This window comes from Tachypleus tridentatus, chromosome 2 (genome assembly GCF_004210375.1).
Source record: "Tachypleus tridentatus isolate NWPU-2018 chromosome 2, ASM421037v1, whole genome shotgun sequence".
In the NCBI taxonomy this organism is placed as follows: Eukaryota; Metazoa; Arthropoda; class Merostomata; order Xiphosura; family Limulidae; genus Tachypleus; species Tachypleus tridentatus.
Window position 1 is genome coordinate 116,323,615 of NC_134826.1, and position 24,795 is coordinate 116,348,409.

Here is a 24,795-nt window from a genome sequence, read left to right on the forward strand (position 1 = left end):
ACTTAATTCTTCTATTATCAAAATACTAAGCATATTAAGTAACAACATGCAAGTAAGGTAATGTCAGGAAAGACTGATGACAGTTTGGATTTTTTTTTTCAGCTTAAGGTATGTGTATGTTTTAGCATAGCAAAGTCACATCAGGCTATTTGCTGTGCCCACCAGGGGAATCAGTACCTTTATTACAGTATTGTAAATCCAAAGATTTACTGCTGCCCCACTATGGGACTTGAGCTTGAAGCAAATACAAGCATATGAAAATAGGATAACTGATCATGCTACAGCTTAAAAAGTATCAAATAATGTAAAGTGAAAAAAACTTAACTTCTTAAAAAAATCCAACAGTTAGATATGAGAAACTCTGGAATTAAAAATACTTCTTTAGACAAGAAAATCATTAAAGGTTTTTAGATCAAATGTCAAGTGAAATTCAATAAAAGCAATTAGTATAAGTAAGGCTAGTATACACACAAATAGTACATACATTAGCATGGCCTTTATTTTTAAAGATTTGATTGACAACATTCTCACACCCTTTACTCTGGGTAACACAATCCTCATTTTTGAGAATTGATATATATAAACTTGAAAACACTGGCAAATCAGTGGGAAGGAAGGGTGGAAAGTAGGTGAGAGAGGGTAAGTACCTATTGGAAATACATTCTCAGTGTTAGAAAATCTTAACTTCTGAAATAGTATTACCTAAGCTCACTTATAGCTATGATCCTACACTGGAAAGGTGGAAGGGCTAGTGAAGAATCAACAAACAAATAATCAGGCAGAGAATAACTGTTATACAAATACAGGTTTGTCACAATTAAAATACTAGGCACACCTGTGGCATACAGCACTACTTTTGGAACAGGTATGTTCTACATCCAGTAAAGAAGATAAGACACGTAGGGTAAAAATAAATGGCATACATGGCTAGGGCAAGAGAACCATACATGAATAGGCAAAGTACAGTCCACCTGAGCAGAAAATAACAAGGTAAAGCACCTTAGGATATGATGTATTAGGGCAAACATAGTCGAAGGACAAAACCAACATGGAAGAACCCTGCATAAATTTGTAAAATCAAGTAGTCTGCCTTGGTAAAACGTTGAGAGAAAGAGCCTTAGATTTTTTATCAATATAACCATGTGAAATTCATTCAGGCAAAAACACTGTAGAAAGCTCCTTGGTAAACAATTGATTATGTCAAGTGCAATCCAGTTGGGCAGAAAACATCCAATGGAAGTACCTTACATAATAAATTCCTTGCCATATTGTGTGTATAATATGCAGCATAATGATGCTAGCCCTCTTCTCATCAAATGAGTATGTATGGATATGAGATTGTGCTACTGTACAAACTGCACTCATGAGGAAACTTCCACAGTCCACCACTCCAATGACTGGGAACTGGAAGTGGCAAGGACCCCTGTGTTTCACAAAGAGGAGGAAGGGGGCTGGAGGAATGATCCACTGGAGAAAGTACAATAGGTGTCTCCATTTCCTTAGTTTGAAAAGAAGAAAAACTCAGATTGTAAGAGTCACGGGTCAGTATGAGGGGCAAAAATGATTCCTTTGTGACTTACTTGTGAAGTCCTTGAGTGACAGTCCTCTGGATATATATATATGTACTTAACTATATATACATATTTGCTTAACTTTATCAGTATTAATTTTCCCTAAAATATATTTAATGTATATGATTTGTTGCTGACTATGTTGCACTTTTCAATTACATTGTTCAATCTTTATGAAGTTAAGTGTAATAATCTTAACTAATGGCATATTGTGAAACTATAATTTAGCCTAATGAGCTGGAAATGTTATGAAATGTAATAGCAAAAGATATCTCACATGTCCTGTTCTAAAAACTTTTCATCCTATTACTTACACAAATTCATTTTGTAAAATGAAAAATGTAATTCATCTATTAACATGTACTAAATGTAGTATGGAATATGTGGGTCAAACTTCAAACCCATTGCATATATGTATAAAATTGCATAGGTTTCAAGTTAAAAACAATTTTATGAATTCTACAGAATTAACACATTTCAGGATTCACCCTATCACCTCTGTTAAGATAACTATATTACGTGTTGTTAATGATGATACCAACAGACTTCAACAAGAAATATTTTACATTTTGAAACTAAGAACATCATATCCTTATGAATTAAACCAAGAGTTTAATAACTCTACTGCTTTGAATTTGAGTATTTACTACTGTATTACTAATTTCTTTCTTCAGAGATGACTTTTTCATAAAAATAGTAACACTAGAGGTAAATATAACAATAAATTAGAATGGATTTATTTTTCAGAACTTTGTGGTCATTTGGATAATATTTTTTATTCTAAAAGGTGTTTGGAAAGTCACTTGCAGTTTTGAAAGCAGCGATAACAGCATTCATTCAGTCTATTTCAAGCCAGCAACTGGTAGCGGTGTTTAGAAACAAAATAAGAAGGATCCAAGCCTGTATTGATGCCAATGGGGGTCACTTTCAACATTGTTTAAAATTGTCATTCATATTTACTCCTATATTCTATATTGAAACATGTCTGTTAATAAATATATAAGTGCAGAATGACTTTCTGAACACCCTATAGTATTAGTGTACGTAAATTATTTTCCAAAAAGATTTATCAATTTAATCTTCCCAAAATAAGAGCATTAATTAATGCAATAAAGAATTTTGATTTTTGAAATGATCATGCAAAATACTTACTTGTAGATATTATAAAATATTAATTAAAAGTCAATGATTTATCAAGTTTTGAAAATGAGAAACTGCAAACCAAACCTTCATATTTGATAAATAAGTTTAGACAAAATATTCTACGATTTTCAGATTTCTAAAATTATTCATCAATCTATAAAAAATAATGTCTTTCCTTGTGAAACTTAAAGCCTACCATCAATTATAAATACAAAGTTTCAATGTGTCCATTACTATATACTTATAAAAGTTTTAAACTAGTCTAAATTTAGATGAACTTAATAACTTCCCTTGTGAATGTGAAAATAGTTTATTTATTGATACTTGATACCTTTCATACACATATTGTACTGCTAACTTGAAAATTATAAAAGAAAAAATATTACATGAAATACTCAAAAAAGGATCTATACACAGAATAGTCACAAAACGTAATAAGAATAATATTCTAAAATCTATTGAAAACAATACTGATGAATATATTTTAAAACTTAGCTATATTACACCTCATCTACTTAGATGATTTCTGGAATGAAATTTGTATGTAATTAAAAAAATAAAAATTATCCTGTATAAAATTAAACAAATACCATCCAGCTTTATCGTTTCCTCAGTTAAAAAATAAGATTCAAGAATTGCAAGAAAAATACGTTACAGTTCCCATTGATAAGGCTAACAAAAATATTGGTGTTATTTGTGAAAAGTTTTATGCATTAATTATGACAAAATAAATCAATAATACACAAACACTTAAACAGTAATTAATAATTTCATTAAAGCTTATAATAAACTTTATTCTAAACAAAATCCTTATGTAGATTTACCTTTTATTTATGCTAGTTCCAAACTCCATAAACTTTCAATTATATTTATTTCTAATTCAATAAGAACAATTATTAAATAACTGGCTATATATAAATAACTGGCTTTATAATTCATATAAACAAAGCAAAATTTGAGAAACAGAAATATTTCAAAAATAAATGAGTAGAATTTTAAACTTGAGAAATATATTAATTGGTGATCAAGCACAATGAAAATTCGTGCTTCTTCAGAAAACATCATAAAACCTGATTGATGTCTGCTCATGAAAAATTGTGCAGTCACATCACACGAGGAACATAAAACACATCGAGATACAAGATTTGCCAATAGAAAAAGTGAGGATTTTGTCACAATGGTAGAGGGAGTTATCTGTGCAAGGATAGAAGGTGCAATGGGATTGGTGGAGAGTGGTCACATGATCAGTACGTTGCTGCAATGGCACAAAAAATATAGAGGTATAAAAGACTGGTGTGCTTTTAAAAGATTTAGGGGAAAGGAGGTAGTACTGTTTTAGAATTTTTATGAGGGTGTATAAGCACTTATGCTGACTCTTTTGTATCATTTCAGCTGACACTGTACTGATATATCATTCCAAATATCTTACAAGAAGTAAGACTACACTTTGGCTACTTGATTCAGAAAAACTGAACTAATGGGAAGCAAATTACCTTCAAATAGACAAGTGTTGCATGTGTTTTTCTACCATCAATAAACATTAAAGACAACAATTTGTGAAAGCTCAAAACTTGTGATCAAGCAGGTTGTAACTTTTTGGAACAAGGTATGGATTTAAATTCATCCAAAATATTATGTTTTTATCAAACTGTATAAAACTTTTGAGAATTAGGCAAAATTAAAGAAAATTTCAAAAAGAGGAAAACTGTGAGCTAATGAAGCAGAACTTATCAATAATTTGGTTAACCTTTTGAACATCATTCATAGAAATGCCCTGAACCTGATCATGATCCCAAAATACAAGGATTTTATTCTTTCTCAAAGGGAAATATAATGTTATTGGTACATGGACCAGATAGATAAGGTTCTTTTTTTGAAAGATTTGAATGCTGAGAAAAGTGAGGTAGGTATGGACAAGAAATAGCATGCAAAACAGGGACAGTTGATATGGAATGAAATCGTAATTTGTTGGAAATAATTCTATAGCAGTGATTATGAGGCTGGTGGATACAATACCAATAACAGTGATGAGGACAGAAGAGTAATTGGAGAATAATCATCTTTAAAAACAAAAAAGGGAGGGTAAGAAGAAATATTACCACTCACAGTTTAGCAGCACTTATGAACAATAACAAGTTGAGTGACAGAAAGACAACATTTGTCCTTACTTACACATCTCACAGTTTTGGTTATGATGTGTAAGAGCTAACCATCAACCATTTATAGAACTTAAGAGCTAGATGATGCTTCTGAGAAAAAAACTTAAAGAAACAATTTCAGTCTCACTTCTAATTCACTGAGATAACAAAATTCTAAAGGATCTCACAGGAAAAAATTGGAAATGGAGCATATATGCTATTAGAACAAATAATAAACACAAGTATTCTATATATGACATGCCAATATCATATCTTGGAAACCACCTGGCATGTTTTCAAAGATTGTTTGTAACCATCCTCTGTCCAGATATTATAATTTTAAATTGATTTCAGCAATATTAGAAATATATGAATCAGTACAGTTATGAAACTGCTGCTGACTATGATGAAGTTGAGGGCAGTACCACTGAGTTTGCTATGACTTAAAGTTAGAAAACCTAGAAACAATTATTAAGAGCTTCTTGAACTAGCCATAATCTTACTTGGTGGCTTTCATTCCACTGGAGTGCTATTAATAGCACCTGAAATACTGCATCATGTATGATGGATGGCCAAGGCATAAAATGCCCTCAATATATTGATGTTTAAACTCACTAGCTGTGAGGAAAGAGAACTCTGTGATATCTGACATTTGTGTTGTTTAAACCTATCTGAGAGTACGGTTCACTACTTCTGGTATCATTTCTGTCTCTAGCATTTATCTTAACTTCCTACAATGTCTTGTTATGTATAAGAAGGTGAATTCTGACCATTCAACATATGCCTGCAAAACATTTGCTGAATGTCTATGGTAATTTAATGAGAAACTTAGTGATTTAGTATTTTTTGATTGAGTTGTATCCACAGAGACAAAATATGCAATGGTAAAGGCACTAAGTGAGAAGGAATGTTTGAATGAGCCTCTCAAACACATCCAGATGAATATCAGGAAGTCTGAGGACACATCAATTGAACAAATTACAAATAACATAGCAGGTTCCTTCAGGTGTCTCAAAATTTCATCTGGATGTCTGGATTATGATACAAATCTGATAGTCCAACATTTGAATATGGTAAACAACAATGCTGAAAAAGATGCATCCTTTATTGAGGAGTATAATTCCATTATAATAAAATGAAAATAACAAAAACAATTCTGCCTTCAATTTGTGCAGGATCATAGAAAACACTTTCTTAAGAGTAAAAAGGAAACAATAACAAGGCAAAAATGACTAACCATACTGAACTCATATAATTATGTAAATACACTATTTTACATAGAATAAAACAATCTACTTTAACTAAATATGTTATAATATATAACAAATATGTTTCATACCACTTTAGTACATGTGGTACCAGGCCACTGCAGTATAAAATTTTAACCTGATTGAACAACCTCTAAATATAGTGCAAAGTGGATGAAGTTTGACATTTGTCTTTTTTTAAATTGAATAAAAATTAGAATTTTTAGCCTGAAATTTTACCTATAAATAAACATTTACTTATATTTACACTCACATATGTGGAAATGATGTAATTACTTGTTACCATACTCTTATTTTTCCACATGCCATGATCATATAAATAAAATATGATTTAATAGAAAACTCAATCTGTTTATATGTCAATCAACATCAAACTGTTGATGAAACTACCCAAATTGTGTACCAATTTTTTTCATATTATAGCCAAATCACTTATGCCATACTAACTGTATGTAGAGAAAAAGTGATTCTATATAAATATGAACATAAACAATTTCATACCTTGTATATGACATTACATCATAATTGTTTCTTACAAACATGGCATCATCAACTATACAAGAGGATGAACGTCACAATCATACCTGATATCATAGCCATACATGTCAAGTTCAGGTCGGCCATGAACAATCCAGCGAGCCAATTCCTGTCCACAACCTCCTCCAGCATTCATTCCCAAACTGTTGAATCCACAGCCATGAAAAAAACCTCGCACAACAGGATCTTCTCCAAGTAGAGGTTTATGATCAGGTGTGAAAGATTCTGCAAATATGTTAGAAAAATCAAATACATACCTGACATATAAATTTTAGATTGGATATAATATATATATATATATATGTGTATACATATAAACATACCTTTTTTAATAGTTTTGTAATAAAATTATATAATACTATTTCCACCATAATATTCTAAACAATACAAAGCAACTTACTGTGAGTATTTTTATCCACATGATTAAAAACAACAAAATTATGAAATTGAAGTTTAACATTCAACTTATTAATTAATGAATGTTAAAAATATTTATGCAATTAAAACATCACTTGAAATATTTAAGATTAGTATGTTTGACTTATTAGTTTCAAACATACCTGGTCCACAAACAGTTGATTTGATCCCTGTATTCTCTAAAACTGGCATCCTGTGTACAGCATTTTCAATATGAGTTCCAAAGACGTCCCAGTCCAACTCAAATAAACTGAAAGCAAAATTTTTGTCCACCTTTATGAAAAAAAATAAGTATAAACAATTTGATCTTTGCCTGAAGAAATAATTTATGCTACTAATAACACAAAAGTAACAAGTACAAAAATGTTGTTAAGTATTTGTTCTAGTTGAACCCAACATGCAAATTCTAGGCCTGAACAACTTATTAAAGATACACGTGTATCTAGATCTTTGTTTGTGTATGTTGTTAAACACAAAACTACAAAATAGGCTATCTTTTCTGTGCCTAACATATTTGGCATTGTACTCCTTCGGAGTCACCTCTGAGCTACTGAGGAGCTTTTCTAAGTCCACCTTACACATGTTAACTTCCTTGATGTTCTTGTATTTAAAACTATTTTATTCCTTAGGTGCAACTTTTTTTTGCAAAAGTTTCAGTTTTCCATTATTAAGAAATTAAAATTTAACAGTCATATACGTTAACAGAACAGGTAGCAACCACTCTTATATTTCTTGCATGTACTGCAGAAGTGGATACAGGGGAGTCTAGAACCCCATTTTGGAAGAATTTTGCTAGAAAATTGGGACATTTTAGGGAAAAATGACAAAACAGACCTAAAAAACCCATTTCCACCCACAACCTCTCATTTTTTTCTAAAATGTGTATCTGTACTTTTACTGTACTACCTACATGTAAAAAATAAAACAGACTTACATGAACTGCAAAATCTGTAATTATTTGGCACGGTACTTCTAAAAGCTGGAAAATAATTTAGTATAAATTTTTGTAAAATAAAAGGGAAAGTTATGGATTTGGAGTAGTAGTCCATGAAGTAGGACAATGCACACAATCCAATGTTGCAAAAAAAGACTTCAGAGTGTTTTTTTTCTGGCATAAAGCCATGGATATCCTTTATAGAGCAATACTCTGCACACATTCTTGGAAGCAGTTGTTTCCTTTTAATGGAGGGTTAAGTATTGGCAAAATGGTGTTCTGGAAGATACTTCAGATTTCCTGAAAGAACAGAACATCCTTTTTTTGGCATTTCAACAGATGCTATGTACATGTCCATGACCTTTTTTGAGGTTTTTCAAAGTCAACACGTTCCAGTTTGTCCCACCATTTTGCTGGAAAATATCATATGCATTCCTTATGATTGCTCCAAATGATGTTAAAAAATCTCCTTGTAATAATGTTTTTTTGCTGTTTCTTGTTGATATGCACAATTCACTTTAAGCGTAGTATGATTATAATTTATTACAACTTCATATCACAGTAAGCCATTTGGGACATTTTTGCATTGTGGACGGTACTTGCAAAATATATATTTTTTGTACCTTTCCATTTTAGTACTCTTATCTTTCCTCTCTGCCAGGCATTATGCTCACCTTTAGAAAGTTTTGATGTTTTCAGAGGAGCTGGAAGGTCAGTCTGTTTACATTTGATAGTGCCATACACATCAATTTTATGTGCTACAAGCAAATTTTATAGCTGCAGTGATAATAGTTGTCAAATGTAATATCGTAATCTTGGTTGAGTAAAAATTCCACGAGGCTCAACACAAAGGAAGTACAGAGCCCATTGTTACTGTACTTTTAATATAATACAGTATTCTTTCTAGTATAAACCATAATATTCCAAATGTAACCCAGTTTGGATTCACAAAATTTAAACATCTTGATGCCAAACCTTGATCTCTTTATGAATGTAATGAATCCACTCTAAGTTTCCTTCATATAGCATCAAGCTATCATCAATGATGATGTCAAAGTCTGGACTAAACACTTTTTGAAAATTAGATGATAGTTTTTGGTACACCTACTAGACTTTGTTGAGCTTGGAGTTCAGTGATTTTCAGGAACAAAGATTTCACTGTTGCTAAAATGAAGGAACTTCATTGTTGGGCTGTAATGGCACTCTTTCATTGTTTGTGTTTGAAGTATGTGATTTTTTCATCCAATACCGTTTTGTTTCAGTTTTCAGAGCACACTTTGTAAAGCTGAAAGTTCAAAAAACATCTTTCCTCAATTCATTCTTTGTCACAGGTATACACTTCTTTACATAAGAATGAGGAGACAAAGGACTCTTATTTATCATTGATTGCTGAGAATACCAGTTGGTTTCTTCAATGATTGTCTCCATAGCACTGTCATTCCAAAATACTTTAGACAACACAAGGGGATTGACTACATCAAGCAAACTAGGCTTTAGATCTTGATTTCTGTTAAAATAGAAGCGTGAAGGAAGGCATAGGATGTTATTTAGAATTATAGGACACAAGTTGCACACTTAAGACTGATGTCATTTTCAGGATCACTTTCATTTATGTCACTTACATGACTTTTATCTGAATTAATATTGTTTTGCTAAAGTAATTTTGATTCACTACTGTTGTCAAAAATTACAATATGGAATATTTAGAATATTTATTTCCATTTACTATCCACAATATGCAATTAGAAGATAGTAAATACTGTGTGACAAATGGGTAAAAAAACAAGAACACTCATAATTTGTGCTGATCTTGCTCTAAAATTATTTATGTAAAGAACTGACTGTATGCATTGACTCTACCTACAGTGTTTAGTGATGCCAAATAACAGTAGATGGTGGTAAAATATAGTTAACAGAAAAACTCAGGATAAATGCTATAGAATTAGAAAGCAAATTTTACCCTGAAATAGTCTTGAAGTAACTTCCAAGGAGGTTAATATACAGTTTGGAGAAAATACAAAGTGTAACATCTCTTCAACGCACCTTTGAGAAACTATATATGTAATATTTTTTAGCAATAATTTACACACAATACTGTACAACTGAAAAATAATACTAAATCATCTAACTTATGTTTAAAATTAACTGGAAAGTGAGGTTTAAAAATATTTCTTTTTTAATGGGTACCAAAAATTTTTTGTAGTTTGAATCCTTTCCATAGTATGAAGAAATACTGATGTATCAGTCTTTACAAAATCAGTCAACTTCAAAGTTTATATATTAACTATGGAATGACCTTATTCAGTAAGAATCAGTGGAACATTGGCTATTTTAGGTAACAACAATTATTTTTGTCAAATTCACATATTTTTAATTACGACAATATAAGGATTTAACTAAGTGTACTTTCTTTGCTATCTATAACTTTTAATGTATCATTTGTTAGCACGACTGTTTATTCTTATTTAAAAAAAACAACATTAACCTATTACATGCCATTGAAACACAGTAACATAAATTAAATGTTAACACATAAAACGTTTTTTAAATATCTGAACTGTAATTCTACATTACCCATTAATTTGGTATTCTTACTTTTTGTTTACAAAAAATACACTTGTACTGAATATTATATACAAGTAATTCTCATGTGTGATGCTTTTTAGAACCTAGACTGTCCCATGTTTTGTTCTGCAATTATTTGTATCAGTCAGTATATACATTTTATAAGAAAGTTAAACTTAAGAAACTCTTACATTTTTTACAATATTAATTAAAGCATATATATTAAACAAGAGGAAAACTAGCTGTAGGGGATAGGGGGCAATAACTCCATGGTCTTGCATCTCTCACAATAAAAATTCCCTCCTAGACATATAAGAAATTCTAAATTCTAAATCAGTTTTAAAAACAAAATAATTTTAGTTTACAGTCTTTGCTACTTATAGCTTGAATAAAAAAAAAAAATACATATTTTCACTTCAGTTTCTATCACATAGCAGACCCCTGCCCATCTCTGCTTTTTGTTTATTCTAGCCTGCCCTGCTTTGAAATACTCTGTTTTTGTTATATTTAATGAGTTTACAACATACTTGTTTGCTTTTTAGATGAGATTTACTTTTGTGTGACTGTATATTAAATTTACAGTTCTGCTTCTATGTATTTAGATCACACATAAACACCGGTTTAACAAATGCTCTGCTGATGTGTATGTGTGGTGGGGGTAATTTTTTTATCCATATTATTAATTACCAGATTAACACAAGTTTAAACGAAAATGAGTGAATACATTTATAACTCACAACACACCATAATTTATTATGCCTTCTGAAAATAAAAATTAACATATAACAATGCAACATTTTAACATAATTATACTAAACACCACTGCAATATAACAATTTACCTTTAATTAATTAGTATTCTTCTGTTAATAATACAAGCAATTGTTTTCTTTGTTTTTATATGTTAACAAAATGTATCATATATGGAATGGTTGACTGCATACAAACTAAAGACTGATTCTATCCAGATTTACGATCACTAGTATTAAAACTCATGAAAGTTAACATTTTTCTTACACTGAAAATGTATTACCAATAGGTATTTACTTCTCACACAAAGCTATCTAAATTTTCATCAGCTCTTTAGGTACTGCTACAAAAATTTCACAATTAGAGCATTTCCTAGACACCCTATCAGTTTTGTGCCATTTTTGAACGTGTACATATCACGTGACTACTTTCCATCAATAGCACTGTGCCACCTATATTGGTGCATTTTGCTCCCTCAGCTATTCCTGCTCAATCCTCACTTTTGAGAACTGACAGGCTCTAACAGGACACCAGCCATAGGGAGGAAGGGTGAGAAGTGTGTGAGAGGAAGTACTGGAAATACAGTTTCAGTGTAAGAAAAATATTTACTTCCAAAAGTCTTACCGAACACAACAAAATATCAAGAAGAAAGTAACCATCCAGAATGAACAGGTGTGCTCTTAGATGAAAATTAAGCATATTTGTGTGGTACCACAAAATTTATGGAACATGTATACTCCTCACCAAAGAAGTAGGAAATTACTCCAAAATTAAACCATACGATCAGTTAGAGAAACTCCTTCAACTGGAATCAACAAGAAGTGAGGCATCTATTGCACACAGCTATATGAACAGGACATTGCCATCCAAAACCAAGCATTATGAAGAGGATCTTGCAAAGATGAGACTCACTCCACTAACATGTGTTCATCTCGAAAAAGTATCCAGGAAAAATGGAAAGAGGGAAACCCTTTTCTCACATAGTGTATAATTATAAGTAGGTATGGCAAAGTAATTTTCAAACTCACTCGAGAGGAGGCCTTCATGATCTACTACCACCCTAGCAACTAAGAACTGAGAAGTTGGGAATGTCACACTGGAAACAGTGCCCATGATTCCCTGTTTTGAAAAGCAATTTTAGTCTCTCTTCTCTTTCTTAATTTGTGTTCTCATTCTCTCTATTTCCAGTCTTTCTTTCTCTCATTTTCTTCTTTTTTTGTGTTCTTATTCTTTCCATTTTTAGTCTCTCCTCTCTCTCGTTCTTCTTTCTCAATTTGTATCCTCATTCTCTCTACTTCCTCTTCTTCTTTTAGTCTTTCTTCCTCTCTTCTCTGTCTGTGCTCTTCTCTCTTTCTAGTTCTTGTTGTTTAACAAACTCTAATATGGTTCACTGGCTTTTAACCGAAAATGCTCTCTAATTTCTATCAATTTTTCAGAGTATGATGTGGTTATGTAGCGTGATTGTAATCTCCACAATATTTGCGACACTACTACAGTTGTGTATATACATGCCTAATTACTTCTGCTGTCATTCACGTTTTATTCTATCACCATTTACCACTTTATAATCCTGGCTGTGGCTTGCCAACTGTTAGAATAACTTCTTACTTTTTAAAAGAATGTATTATATAGTACAGTAAGGAAATATATAGGCCATGAATTCTTCTACAGTAGGTGCTTGTGACTTGTTGGCAATAAATTTAAATATTAACAAACAACACTCACTTAGCTTGTTTTGAAAATAATATACACATATATATATATATATTTGGAAATAATTAAACATACGTACAACAAATTCTTTACACTATAGATGATCATAAACACTATATATTTCTCTTCTTTATGTCAAAAGTCCATTTAGGCATATTCAATTGCTTTAGAATTTTAGTTTACAAACCAAATGATTTTTCTCTTTTACTATCACCAAACTACGTGAGTGTAGTTCACTTAATTTATTATGAAATTACCATGATTGTATCGTGTACTTCTAAAATTGTCTGCTCCTTTTTCATATTTAGGCCTACTTCCAAATAACAGTCTGACCATTTGTCAAAGTTTACTGAGGCTAGTCAATACTTCAGAACTTTCTTTGATGAAATAAACAAGATGTAGGAAAAGGAAAATGATGGCAGATGGAACACAAAAACAAAGTTTCAAAGGGAGGGCATGAAGGGGATAAACATCGACACACAGATTTCAATACAGCAAATCAAAGGAATGTAGATAGTACATTATGGAGAAATGGAAGGTGTTCAACAAAACCACCCCGATACCTAGACATGGTCAAAGTAGACAAGATTTTGTGTAACAACAGGGTGAAGAATGGGGAAAGATGAGGAATGAAAGTGTAGGAGGGATTGAAAGCACAACAAAGAGACCAAAGACAGAAGGTGTACCATCAACTGTGGTATATGAGTGTGGAGAAAGGTCAAATAGATCAGGAAAGGAAAGATGCAACATGGGCTGAGAAAATGGACCTGACAAAAGCCATGTGCAATGATAGAGTGTGGTGACATCTGGATGAACAATGTCTGACTGAGGTTGACAGAATAGGGACCAAGACAGAGGTAAGGGTAGGGAAGGTTGTACAAGTAAAAGTTGTAACAGTGGGAATGATTGTTGCACTGGCCAGATGGAGCCACCAGTAGGTTAAGAAAAAGGACAAAACTCTAGAAAGGAGTTGAATAGATGTGAAGACCCCTTCAATTTTTACAGAATGTATCCACCTCCAGAATTAGCAGGTGAGGAATGAAAAAATAAAGAGAAGGAATTTTTGTGTTCCTTGGTGGTGGAAATTGGGTGGTGGAAGCATTTATGAGAACATATCCAACTAAAAACCTGTGAATTGAGGAACAACTCCATGAAGAGAATCTTGTTGGGAGAGGATAGTAGATCCACCACCATATTCAGGGAGCCAGGAAAACGACAAGCTAAGACCACAGTGGGATGAATGTGTACTTAATTCTTCCAGGTGTAAATAAGAGCAAAGCCACACAAAGGCCATCCAAATCATGCCGACCATGGGTATATTAGTTATGTGTAAAGTACATATGTTGTAAAACTTACCAGAGATTCCTTTGCAGAACTGGGAGTGAAAGGGAGAATGAAAGAGAAAAACAATTCTCCAATAATGTGAATGATGCATCAATACTAGTGGAAGCTGAAAATGCCTGAAAAGAAGTAGGGTGGGACAGACCAAAATAAGAAGGTGTTGGAAAAAGAAAGTCCAAATTGTCTTTTTGTTAATTGTATTCTTCCTCAAAAACACTGTCATGATGAAAAGAAGAAGATATTGCTGGCTGAACATATGAACCTAGCTCACTGTGAAATAAGGCCTGTACCTCTTCTACAGATACAGTTAAACCTAATTCCTGGGAAGTTGTGCCAGTAGAGTTTCCTACTGTAACAGGAATTTCTTTAGTTGATAGATTGATTGCAAACTTATACTAAGATATCTTGAATTCCAGTAACAAGAGATACATTTTTAAAAAAATGTTGAAACAAGTGAATGAACACAATGTAATAAAATTGTTGAAAGAAATATTGAATTGACAAGAAGTACATTCATAAATGGTAGCCACATGAGAAAAGATGCTGTGCCAATTGAGAAGTAAGGATAAAGTGGGAATAGCAGAGGGATCTAGTTGTGCCAATATAGGTAGTGCAATGCTATTGGTGAAGAATAGTTGCATGACAAGTACATGTTCAAAAATGGTGTAAAATTGAATGGGTATAGTGACTGGTGTGATGTTTGTGAAAGCGTTTTTTATCAATGTTTAGAGGGCAAATGACAATTAAGACAAATTTTTGAAAGAGGTAAGATCATAAGTACAACCAGCAACAGAAACCTTTATAACAACATCCAGATATTGAAATTTTTCCAACACTAAATGAATCTAAAAATGCTTCTAAGATTATGTTTTTCTTATATAGATTTCAAATTTTGACAATAGACATGCCTATGTTTTAATGCATATAAAATGTAATTTCTCTACTCTTTCATTTCTTCCTGTAGTACCACTTTAAATGTGACATTATATAAAAGAATAATGCAGAAAAAATAAAAACTTAATCACTTACATTTTCCCAAAATATAGGGTTAGGTTCATATCCTCCAATGGATAATGCATCTCCTTGCAAACGTAGGTAAACTGACAAATCATGATCACGAGCATTAGGCATATTCTGAATACCTTCAATTCTGTTGGTAACAACATAGGAATGTTTCATAGCTATCAGAGGAACTTTCACTCCAGCCATCTTTCCTATATAAGGACCCCACACACCTGAGAAAAAAAAGATACTAGTGATGTTTTAATCTTTCTATTAGCAGTAAGTAACAAATAAAATTATGACCAACTTGCATCAAAATATGGCTGGCTTTTTGATTATTTGTTTGTTTTAAATTAAGCACAAATCATAGGTTATCTGTGTTCTGCCAACCATGGGTATGAAAACCCAGTTTTTAGCAGTGGGAGACCAAAAAACACTGCTATGCTACTGGGAGGCACTAATTTTTTGATTATCCATAAATTGGAACTATCACTGTTTCAGTCACACTGATAATAAGAATTTAAATTAACATTTCAAAGTGTAAATTATAAATTTTTTTTCATGGCATTTGATCTAATATTGAATACAACTGTAAAGTTTTTAACACATAACAAACAATGGATTTTCAATTACAAATTAATTCAGATACAACTATAAAACTAAATGAATAATTTTTTATAAGTACCACACTGAATTTTTTAAATTATTCACTTCTTATACTGAATAGTAGAAAGTTATTCCTGAATTATATACAACAAATAAAACATAAAACAGGTTTAGATGACAACTTTTGTGCAATTTCACCTTTTTCTGTAACTTTGTGCTAACACTGCAATATTTTTTTCTCTAAGTTAACAAGTTCATTGGTGTTGACTAGTTAAATACACATTTGTATTTTACTACACAACTGAACAGTAAATGAGAATTAATAACAGATTAATCAATCATGATCATTATAATGGCATACAAAATCAATACAGTTATGAGAAGAGAAAAAAAAGATAGCTAAAATTTTACAGTCATTGCAGCTTAAACAGAATTTGTTGGAAGCTGTCCATTATCATACTAAATTGTGGTTAAACTTAAAATCAGAAGCCTGTAGACTATGCTACCTTCCTACTCAAGTAGAAAAAAGATAAATTATTGTCAGGGACTTCAAGCTTTCTGAAACCAGTACTGGGTCTCTGTTCACGTTGCAACCAACTCTTTGAGTATAGAAAGGTTAAAACACAAGAAATTTAGCTAGCCTCGAATATATTGTATTGCAGGTATTGCAAAAACAATGAAGTCCTTTAAGTGTAGTTTACTCTTCAAACAATTAAGCAGTTAAAAAAATTTGTTTTGGAATAATTTAACTCAATACCTCTTTAAGTATAAGTTGAATATTGGTAACAAGATTCTTGCAATATAGATAAACAAATGCTTTTTCTTTTCAAATTGGTACTTATTAGTTCACAACATTATTTTTGTGTTATTAACCAATATTTTTATCAATTCTTAACATTAACATATGTTTAATACTCATTACTTTCTTGGAATTGTATTAAATAAGCTTGGTTCTTGAAAACTTATTCTTTATATAGCTATTGTTACCTCAGGTAATTCAAAATATCCTAATTTGTCTTACATTTTTGTCATGATTTATTCTGACTTAGAAAATTGAAATAAAAATAATGCTTTATTATAATAGTGTATTGATATAGTTTAAACATATTCTTTATATTCAAAGTTATAGATCTTTCATTATCAACCATATTCCTATTGATAAAAGTTTTTACTATAATATTTTGTGGTTGCAACAGTTTGCTTACATAAGAATTGTAAGTATACCCGTATATTGTTATACCATAAAAAATCAGATATTCACATAAAGATCTGTACACCAACTTGCATACAGAAGAAGGAGTATTAAATTGAAGTTAATATATTTTACATCCATAAATTCTTAATATGGTACATATGTGTTCCATATGATTTTCATCAAAACTTATCTTTGATAAATTATAGATATTTAAATTTTGTTACATTTTCAATTGTTGTACAAAGACCTGATTGCCTAATGTTAATTGTATTTTAAGAAATACATTTAGTCAAACAAAAACCAGTATGAGTAGTCAAAATACAATAGGTTTGAAGAAAAGATTACTTGTCATATTACTTACAGAAGAGTGCCTAAAACAGAACCTTATGTTAAACCTGATGCAACTTTTCTAGAATTAGTGTAAATATTTGTTGTTTTAGTACAAATTAGTGTGTCTTTTAAATCATTTTAAAATCAATATAATATCCTACCTCTTATTCCTATATATTACAACTTACAAATTAACATTATGGTCTATTTTATTGAAATTCATAAATGATACATTAGCAATCTTTTCTTTATCCAAAGATTCATTAACCTTTTCTGAAAAAAATCTTCCAACATTTTAATTGTACTTTCACCTTTCTGACAACCAATGGTCAATAATTTGAAAACTTATTTTTCACCATTTTTACAGATAGGTCACATTACGGATATTTTTAATTGATTGGGCATAATTAATGATTTATAAATTATATATATAACAATTTAACCATTGTATCAAAAAAAGATTTACTGCAATATTTTATAAGTCTTAGAGACATTCTAGCTATTCCAGGTGTCTTTTAATATCCATTTTATTAGGTTGTTCAAAAATAATAGCAGATTTTTATATTAAAATTTTAGTCATTTATACGTATAAGAAACCTGTTTTTATATGATTTCGTATACATATATATATACACACCATTGAAAAACTAAATCTTTATTTTATTCATTGGTGCTTTTATTATTTTTTAAAACATTTATTTCCAATATTTAAGACCCTTACAACTAATGATGGAAAAAAAAAATTGTGCAGCTTTCTTTTGCCTGACTCCAAACTTGGTCATAATGCTTCACTAACAGCTTCCAATATCAACCAAGCATGGAGCAAAGGAACCACTGCACCATACAGCATCAGTTTCAAACGTTTTGTTATGGAGATGTGAGTCTTGAAGATATGGAGGACAGAGGACATCCTTTTGCTGTTGAAAACGATCAACTGAAAGCATTAATGGAAAGAAACCCATGCAAACTGTTTTGAGAAATGGCACAAGAACTGGGTGTTGGCATTTCCATAATTTTGGAACTATCTCAAGCAAACTGGAAAAGTAAAAAAGGAGTGGTTTATTGTCATGAATTGGAAAGGTGTGTGAAAAAAATGCCAGCATTGGTCAATCAAATAGGACCAATCTTGTTTCATGATAATGCTCAGTCACATGTTGCTCAAATGATGCTCCAGAAGCTCAACAAATTGGGCTACAAAACATTGCCTCATCCTCCTTACTTCCCAGACCTGTTGTCCACTGACTACCACTTTTTCAAGCATTTGGACAACTTTTTACAGGATAAAAGATTCAACAATAGAACACCAGCATAGAATGGCTTTAAAGAATTTTTGAGCTCAAGGACTTCAGAGTTTTATCATCATTGCATAAATAATCTTGTTTCTCATTGGCAAAAGTGTGTAGATTCACTAGGTTTCTATTTTGATTGATAAAGTTGCTTTTGAATTTTTTTTATTAAAGTTAAAAAAATTTAAGATTCACCATTAATTTTTGAACAACTTGGTACTAATAATTTGTATTATGTCATCAGCAGTTACATTTGAAAAATAAGAATAATTAGGAATAACTGTTTGAAAATAATTACTACTATCAATAGATAGATTGTCTCAAAACATACTTCTAGCATTTCATGTACACATTAAATTGGTATAATAATGATTAAACTTCTCTGCTTTATTTCCAATAATGACTATATGATATATCTCGAATAATAATATTGTCTCTAGTTTTTGAGTTAGTTTCAAATAATTCTTTAAGACTCTCCAATATTTTTACATATTATTTTTGTGTTTTCTGTAATATTTGTTTCTGATACTTTTTCTAGTTTTCACATAATTCTGCTTATAATTTACTCTTTTATCAAATAATAATGGGATTAACCATCACTTGATGAATCCTCTACAACTGAAAGTTCAAGCAAGTTCAGTGATAGGTATTCAAATCAATAACACTCAGATTGCAAGTGAAGCATCTTAACCACCAAGTCATGCAATTTCTTTGGTGCTGATGCTTTGTATAGTATTAAGCAAGAATTTTACATTAACACTTAATATTTTCTTAATGTTCACACATTCTTTAACATTCTGATAATTTATCTTTCTTTAATGCAGGATTTACTCATCCAACTGATGGTTCACTTTGTTTTTGTAAAGATAACAGATTTTATTGGAGATAAACATATAATATTTATGGAAACTACCTCTTCTTTTCCAATTAAAACAAAGACATTACAGACCTGTGCAATTAACTAAACAGCTTGTACTGATTATTCCTGAAGGAGTATGGACAGCCTTCACTTTTTTAGTGCCAAATTCATTTTCTTCAACTTGTACATCAATAACTGAACACTTTTCAATAACCTGGATAGTAAAAACAATAATGCTATCATTTAATCTTTTTTAACTACCTTGAGAAACTAATGCTAAAAACATATTTGACTTAAACATAGTTTTATGTCTAGTTAAAAACAAATAAACATGTATATTTCTACAGTTACAACACTATGAATATAAACAAGCAAAGCATCTTATAATTTTGTTGATAATACTTGTGGTATTATTCTTGAAATAATGAGCTATTTTGTGCACAATTGTATATAGTTACATGAAACTTATGAGTATTTTACTACAATAATTATCAATACATTATTACAAAAGAATCTTCATTTATCAGTTTTTTTTTATTTCAAAGAGAATACATTTTTATAAAAATCCAATTTGTATCCTCACTTTCGCTCCTGCTTTAGTTGCTGCTCTTGTTAGTGAATCACAAAATCCTGCAGGATCAACAGTTCCATCACCTGGACTGTACAGAGTACCATAGAGATCAGATACATTCATAAGTGGATATAACTTCTTAGTTTCTTCTGGCGATAAGACATAGGACTCGATGTTAAACACCTTTCCTATCTATATGTATAACAAACCATCAAAAAGTTAAATCTGTGAAAAAGAAAAATCTTTATCTATATATTTTGTTATTTGATGTTTATATGAAATAAAACATGAAAGTATCATCTACTATAGTAATTAAGTGTGTGAATTTTTTTCTTATTGTTCATCTAAACATCTTGAAAGTCTTGCTCAGTCTACATCCATACATTTTAATAATGAAATGTTTCATGTTAAGACTTCACTGCTAAGAATATCAAACATTAAGCACAGTCAAGAAAAAGGTGATCATACTGATGAAACATTCGCATATCAAACAGTTTGACTGGGAACAGCCCATAGTTTGTAATTATTTTCAGTGACAATTTAATAGAATTATGCATCATTTCATACCAAAAAGAATCAGTTTAATACAGTAAAATGAAGAATTATACAATAACTAGTTATATTTGCAACAGAAAGATACAGTATAAGACTTTAGCTAAACTGAGCTATCTAGTTAACCCTTTCTGACAGGTCACAGGCCAACAGCCATGTTTTGTGTTTGTTGACTTGCATTCAAAATTTTATTGAACTACTATTTAATAAATTTATGTCAAGTTTGGAATCAAATTGTAGATTGTAATTCAAACTTTAATATTATATATGAGTTATTTTTTAATTTCAAAGTAAATATTAAAAGAACACATCCAAATATAGATTTTAATGAGTCACGTGGTATGTTTAATGTAGTACTGTTTAAAATTAGATGTTTGTGATGTCAGTATACTAAGTCTGTACTTTTGTACAAATTAGGAACTCAAATTACTAATATTATAAAGCTAGAATATCAAATAAGAACTTCATATCTTTCTATTTTGCTGAGATATGGCTTATGTGCTGAATCAAACACAGTGGCTCCATTCATCTCTTTCCATTTTTGGAGTGGATATGAGAAAGAACTTAGACCCCAAGATTAGCCCCCACTCATTAAGTAGCTATTATAAAAGAAGGAAGGTAGGAGAAGAGAAAATATCCAAAAATAGATAAATAGATATAAATATTCAAAGAAAAGGGACATTACCCTGGATTATGAATACGATAAGCAAGGGTCCTCACAATCCCAGTGAATACAAAAGGGGTAAATATTGAATTGTAGGGAAAAGTGAAGAAAGGAAAGATTAATGTATTGTAAAGATGCCTAGTATAGGTATTGAAACATCAATTAAAATAAGGTACAGAACAAGGTTTCAATCTTCTTAGGTAATCTTCAGAAGATGGGTCGAAACATTGTTCTGTACTTTATTTTAATTAAAGGTTTAATATTCATACCAGCTGACATGAGAATACATTTTTACTTCATGCTGGTTTCTCATCATCATGAAGGGAAAGATTAAAAAAATGATGGAAGCAATGGGATGAGAGGCCAAGAGAGACATGTATGAAGGTGCCCAATACAACCATGGCAAAGAGCAGATTGGGAGAGAAAGCACATACATTGGTCAGATTAAGAAGAAAAGAGGAGAAGAGGATCAAGAAAAGAGACTACTGAAAAAAATATAAAAGAACTGTTGACAAACACTGGGAGCAACTGCAGGAGATAAAAAGGTAACCAAAGAATCATACATGTTGTGGTTATTGGAGTGACAAACAAGATTTCTGGTAGATGAGGAAGATGAGGAAGGCCTGAAATACAGAATGAAACAGTGGGAAAAAGATTGATATCAATGAGAAACAGGAGGAAAGGGCAAGGTGAGAAAGGCAGAAGTTGGATATAACATCTGATCAGTTCACCAGAGGGAAAAAGAAACACAACTAAAGGCATTTGGGTAACAAAATGGAATCAGACAAGCAATATGTACATAGAACAAAGGAATAGGTAAAAAAGAATGCAACCTGACCTAACAAACCTCAACAGCACAAGAACAAAGTATAGAAGGATAAAGCAAATAGAAGAAAAAAAAAAAGAGGGAGAGACCAAACAGAAAAGGGAATTATGTTTACAGAAGCCATCAGAAGCATTAAGAAATGTCTCAGGTAGAAAGTGGGGTTAGGAAAATATACAGAAAGGTAGAGAAAAAAATGCAAAATAGTGGAAATTGAGGCAAAAGAACTCATCAATCTTCAAGCTGGCCAAATAGCTATTAATGACAGAGAAATGGGAAAAGGAAAGGAAAGGAAGAAATTCTGTAAATCAGGACAAATGAATCAAAAACATGAGAGGTACAAGGGATTTTGAAATAAGAAAGAAGCTATTACATGTAGAGAACTATTTAAAACCTAATAAAACAAGGAGAAAGGGCAAGATAAATCCAAGATCATGTTTCAGAAAATGGGAAAGTTAATAATAAAAAAGAACAAAGGGAAATGAGATGGAAAGGAACATACTAAAAAAAGAAATTCAGAAAGAGATTGAAAGGTTAATGCTATTTCACAAATGGTAAAGTACTACCAAAAGCCAATCAAGTAAAGGTTATAGCCTCATAGATCGTTCCTGACTGAGGAGAGGGAAATTCAGCTAATGAAATGAAAATAGGAAGCCCATTAAGATATGGTAATACATATGTTGTTGAACAGCAGCTGCAAGGGCTTTGATAGGTAATGAGCATTCAAAAGCACAGCAGAAATAAGGCTCAAGTCAGAACATTGTCCCTTACTCAATCTTAAAGTTAAATATTCAAATTCAAAGCAGGATCAATGTAGTAAATAAAATAAAACTATCCACTACTCAAACCACAGTTTCTGTTTAAACAGCTCTTTCCATAAAAAGAATACCAGCAGCCTTGTCTTGTTTTCAAGAAGTATACTATAACTTAAGTCCCCTTATAAGTTGAAAAATAACTCAAAGAAATCCTTATTGTCAATGAATATCAAGAATACTGTTGGCTCCTTTTAATTAAAAATTATTTGATTTGTTTCTAAGGTTCTTATTTGAATATTTTAAACTCAGAAAATGCTTCATCTCTTACTTCTTAATTAGATTTATTCTATAATTAATAATGTTCTAACAACCTAACTTTGGTTTTTACCAATTTCCCAAAACTTAATGACTGCTGAAAATGGATTATATATGATCTAAAATTTACAAAATAAAATGTTTGTTTGTATTAGGCATAGAAGAATCACTTGCATAAAAAATAATATAATACATTGTTGTATGAATAAAAATGCTTACTGTCATTAGCCGTTTGTATTCATCCAACCTCTCTTTAGAGTTAGCTATGAACAAGCCACCATTATTAATCCAGCCAGGATGCACACCTGTTTCTTTCTCTAGTACATCATTTAAGAGATGACGAGTATGATTTAAAATCTGGATGTCTGTATCATTGGGACGAAGTCTCCACACTAATCCTAAAACGTGCATAATGAAAGATTTATAAATCCCATTGTAAAAGGAATAAAATGAAACAGTATTTAAAATAGAGATATATTTGCATCAATACCAAAATTCACATTAGAAACTGAAGCAAGTAGTTGAAAAAAAATCCCAGTGAGAATTCTTGGAAAAGTATGTAGTTTTGTTATTTTTATGACAAACTCTTGGGTCCCTATTAGCTTTCTTCCTTGTAAAATTTTAAGAGTCCAGTCTACCCCTGTTTAAATATGTGGATGTTTGGATGTTTTATTTGTCAGTAGGAATTTTGGCATGATATACTGATGATGTATAATATCTACTAGTTTCAGTGTCTAGATATGGCATTATGTTTCTAATGTTTATAAGATTTTAGAAAAAAAAATACTATGATATATAAAATATGTGCTAGTCAGTTAATGTGAATTATTCATTGAGTCAGTCAGAGAACCAGTAATTAAATAATTAGTTTGTAAATCTAAGTTGTTGACAGATTACTGTTAGTCAACCAGTTCTAAATTGTGTTCTAGAAAAAAAAAGGAAATTTAACATGTAACTATTTTGTTTTGAGTCTATCAATAAACCTATCCTGTAGAACTTATATTACAATTGAAAAAATACCGTAAATCCTCCTACAGTGCTGTTCGTCCAACACACATTTATTTACGCACACAAAACTAAAAACAATGAATTACCTGCCAAACATGGAAAATTTGATTATGTGCAGTTCACCCAACATACAGACACAAATGCTCTAGATTATTATAAACAATTACCAGCTTTTAGAGCTTCACTCCATCCTCACTACATGTTAAGCGATTGGGCTAAGTTCAGTGTTATGTAGTTGATTTATTTTTGCTATTTTTCCTGCTTTTTGTAATTATCCTTAGATAGCAATAAGAAATCAAAATGTAAAGCATCTCCAAGTTTTAGTGTGGCAAAGGAAAGCTGTAAAATTATAACATAAACAGAGAAAAACTTCAGGTCTTTGGTAAGTTACAAAGCAGGATGAGTGTAATATCAATAGACTGGAAATATGGTGTGCAGTGCTTTTTATATGTA

The 24,795-nt window shown here is 31.1% G+C and overlaps 1 protein-coding gene across 8 annotated transcripts in view; it reads right to left on the minus strand.

Moving 5' to 3' along the window:
* The window catches only part of LOC143244901 (sarcosine dehydrogenase, mitochondrial-like), a 65,200-nt gene that overhangs the window by 24,765 nt on the left and 15,640 nt on the right, over positions 1 to 24,795 (minus strand). For all 8 annotated transcript variants that reach the window (XM_076490400.1, XM_076490394.1, XM_076490395.1 and 5 more), the window contains 6 exons: positions 23,554 to 23,732; positions 20,238 to 20,417; positions 19,745 to 19,868; positions 15,406 to 15,611; positions 7,218 to 7,347; positions 6,705 to 6,882 (listed from right to left, as the gene is read on the minus strand). In XM_076490400.1, coding sequence (XP_076346515.1) covers positions 6,705 to 6,882; positions 7,218 to 7,347; positions 15,406 to 15,611; positions 19,745 to 19,868; positions 20,238 to 20,417; positions 23,554 to 23,732 — 997 coding nt within the window. The remainder of the gene's footprint in view (positions 1 to 6,704; positions 6,883 to 7,217; positions 7,348 to 15,405; positions 15,612 to 19,744; positions 19,869 to 20,237; positions 20,418 to 23,553; positions 23,733 to 24,795) is intronic.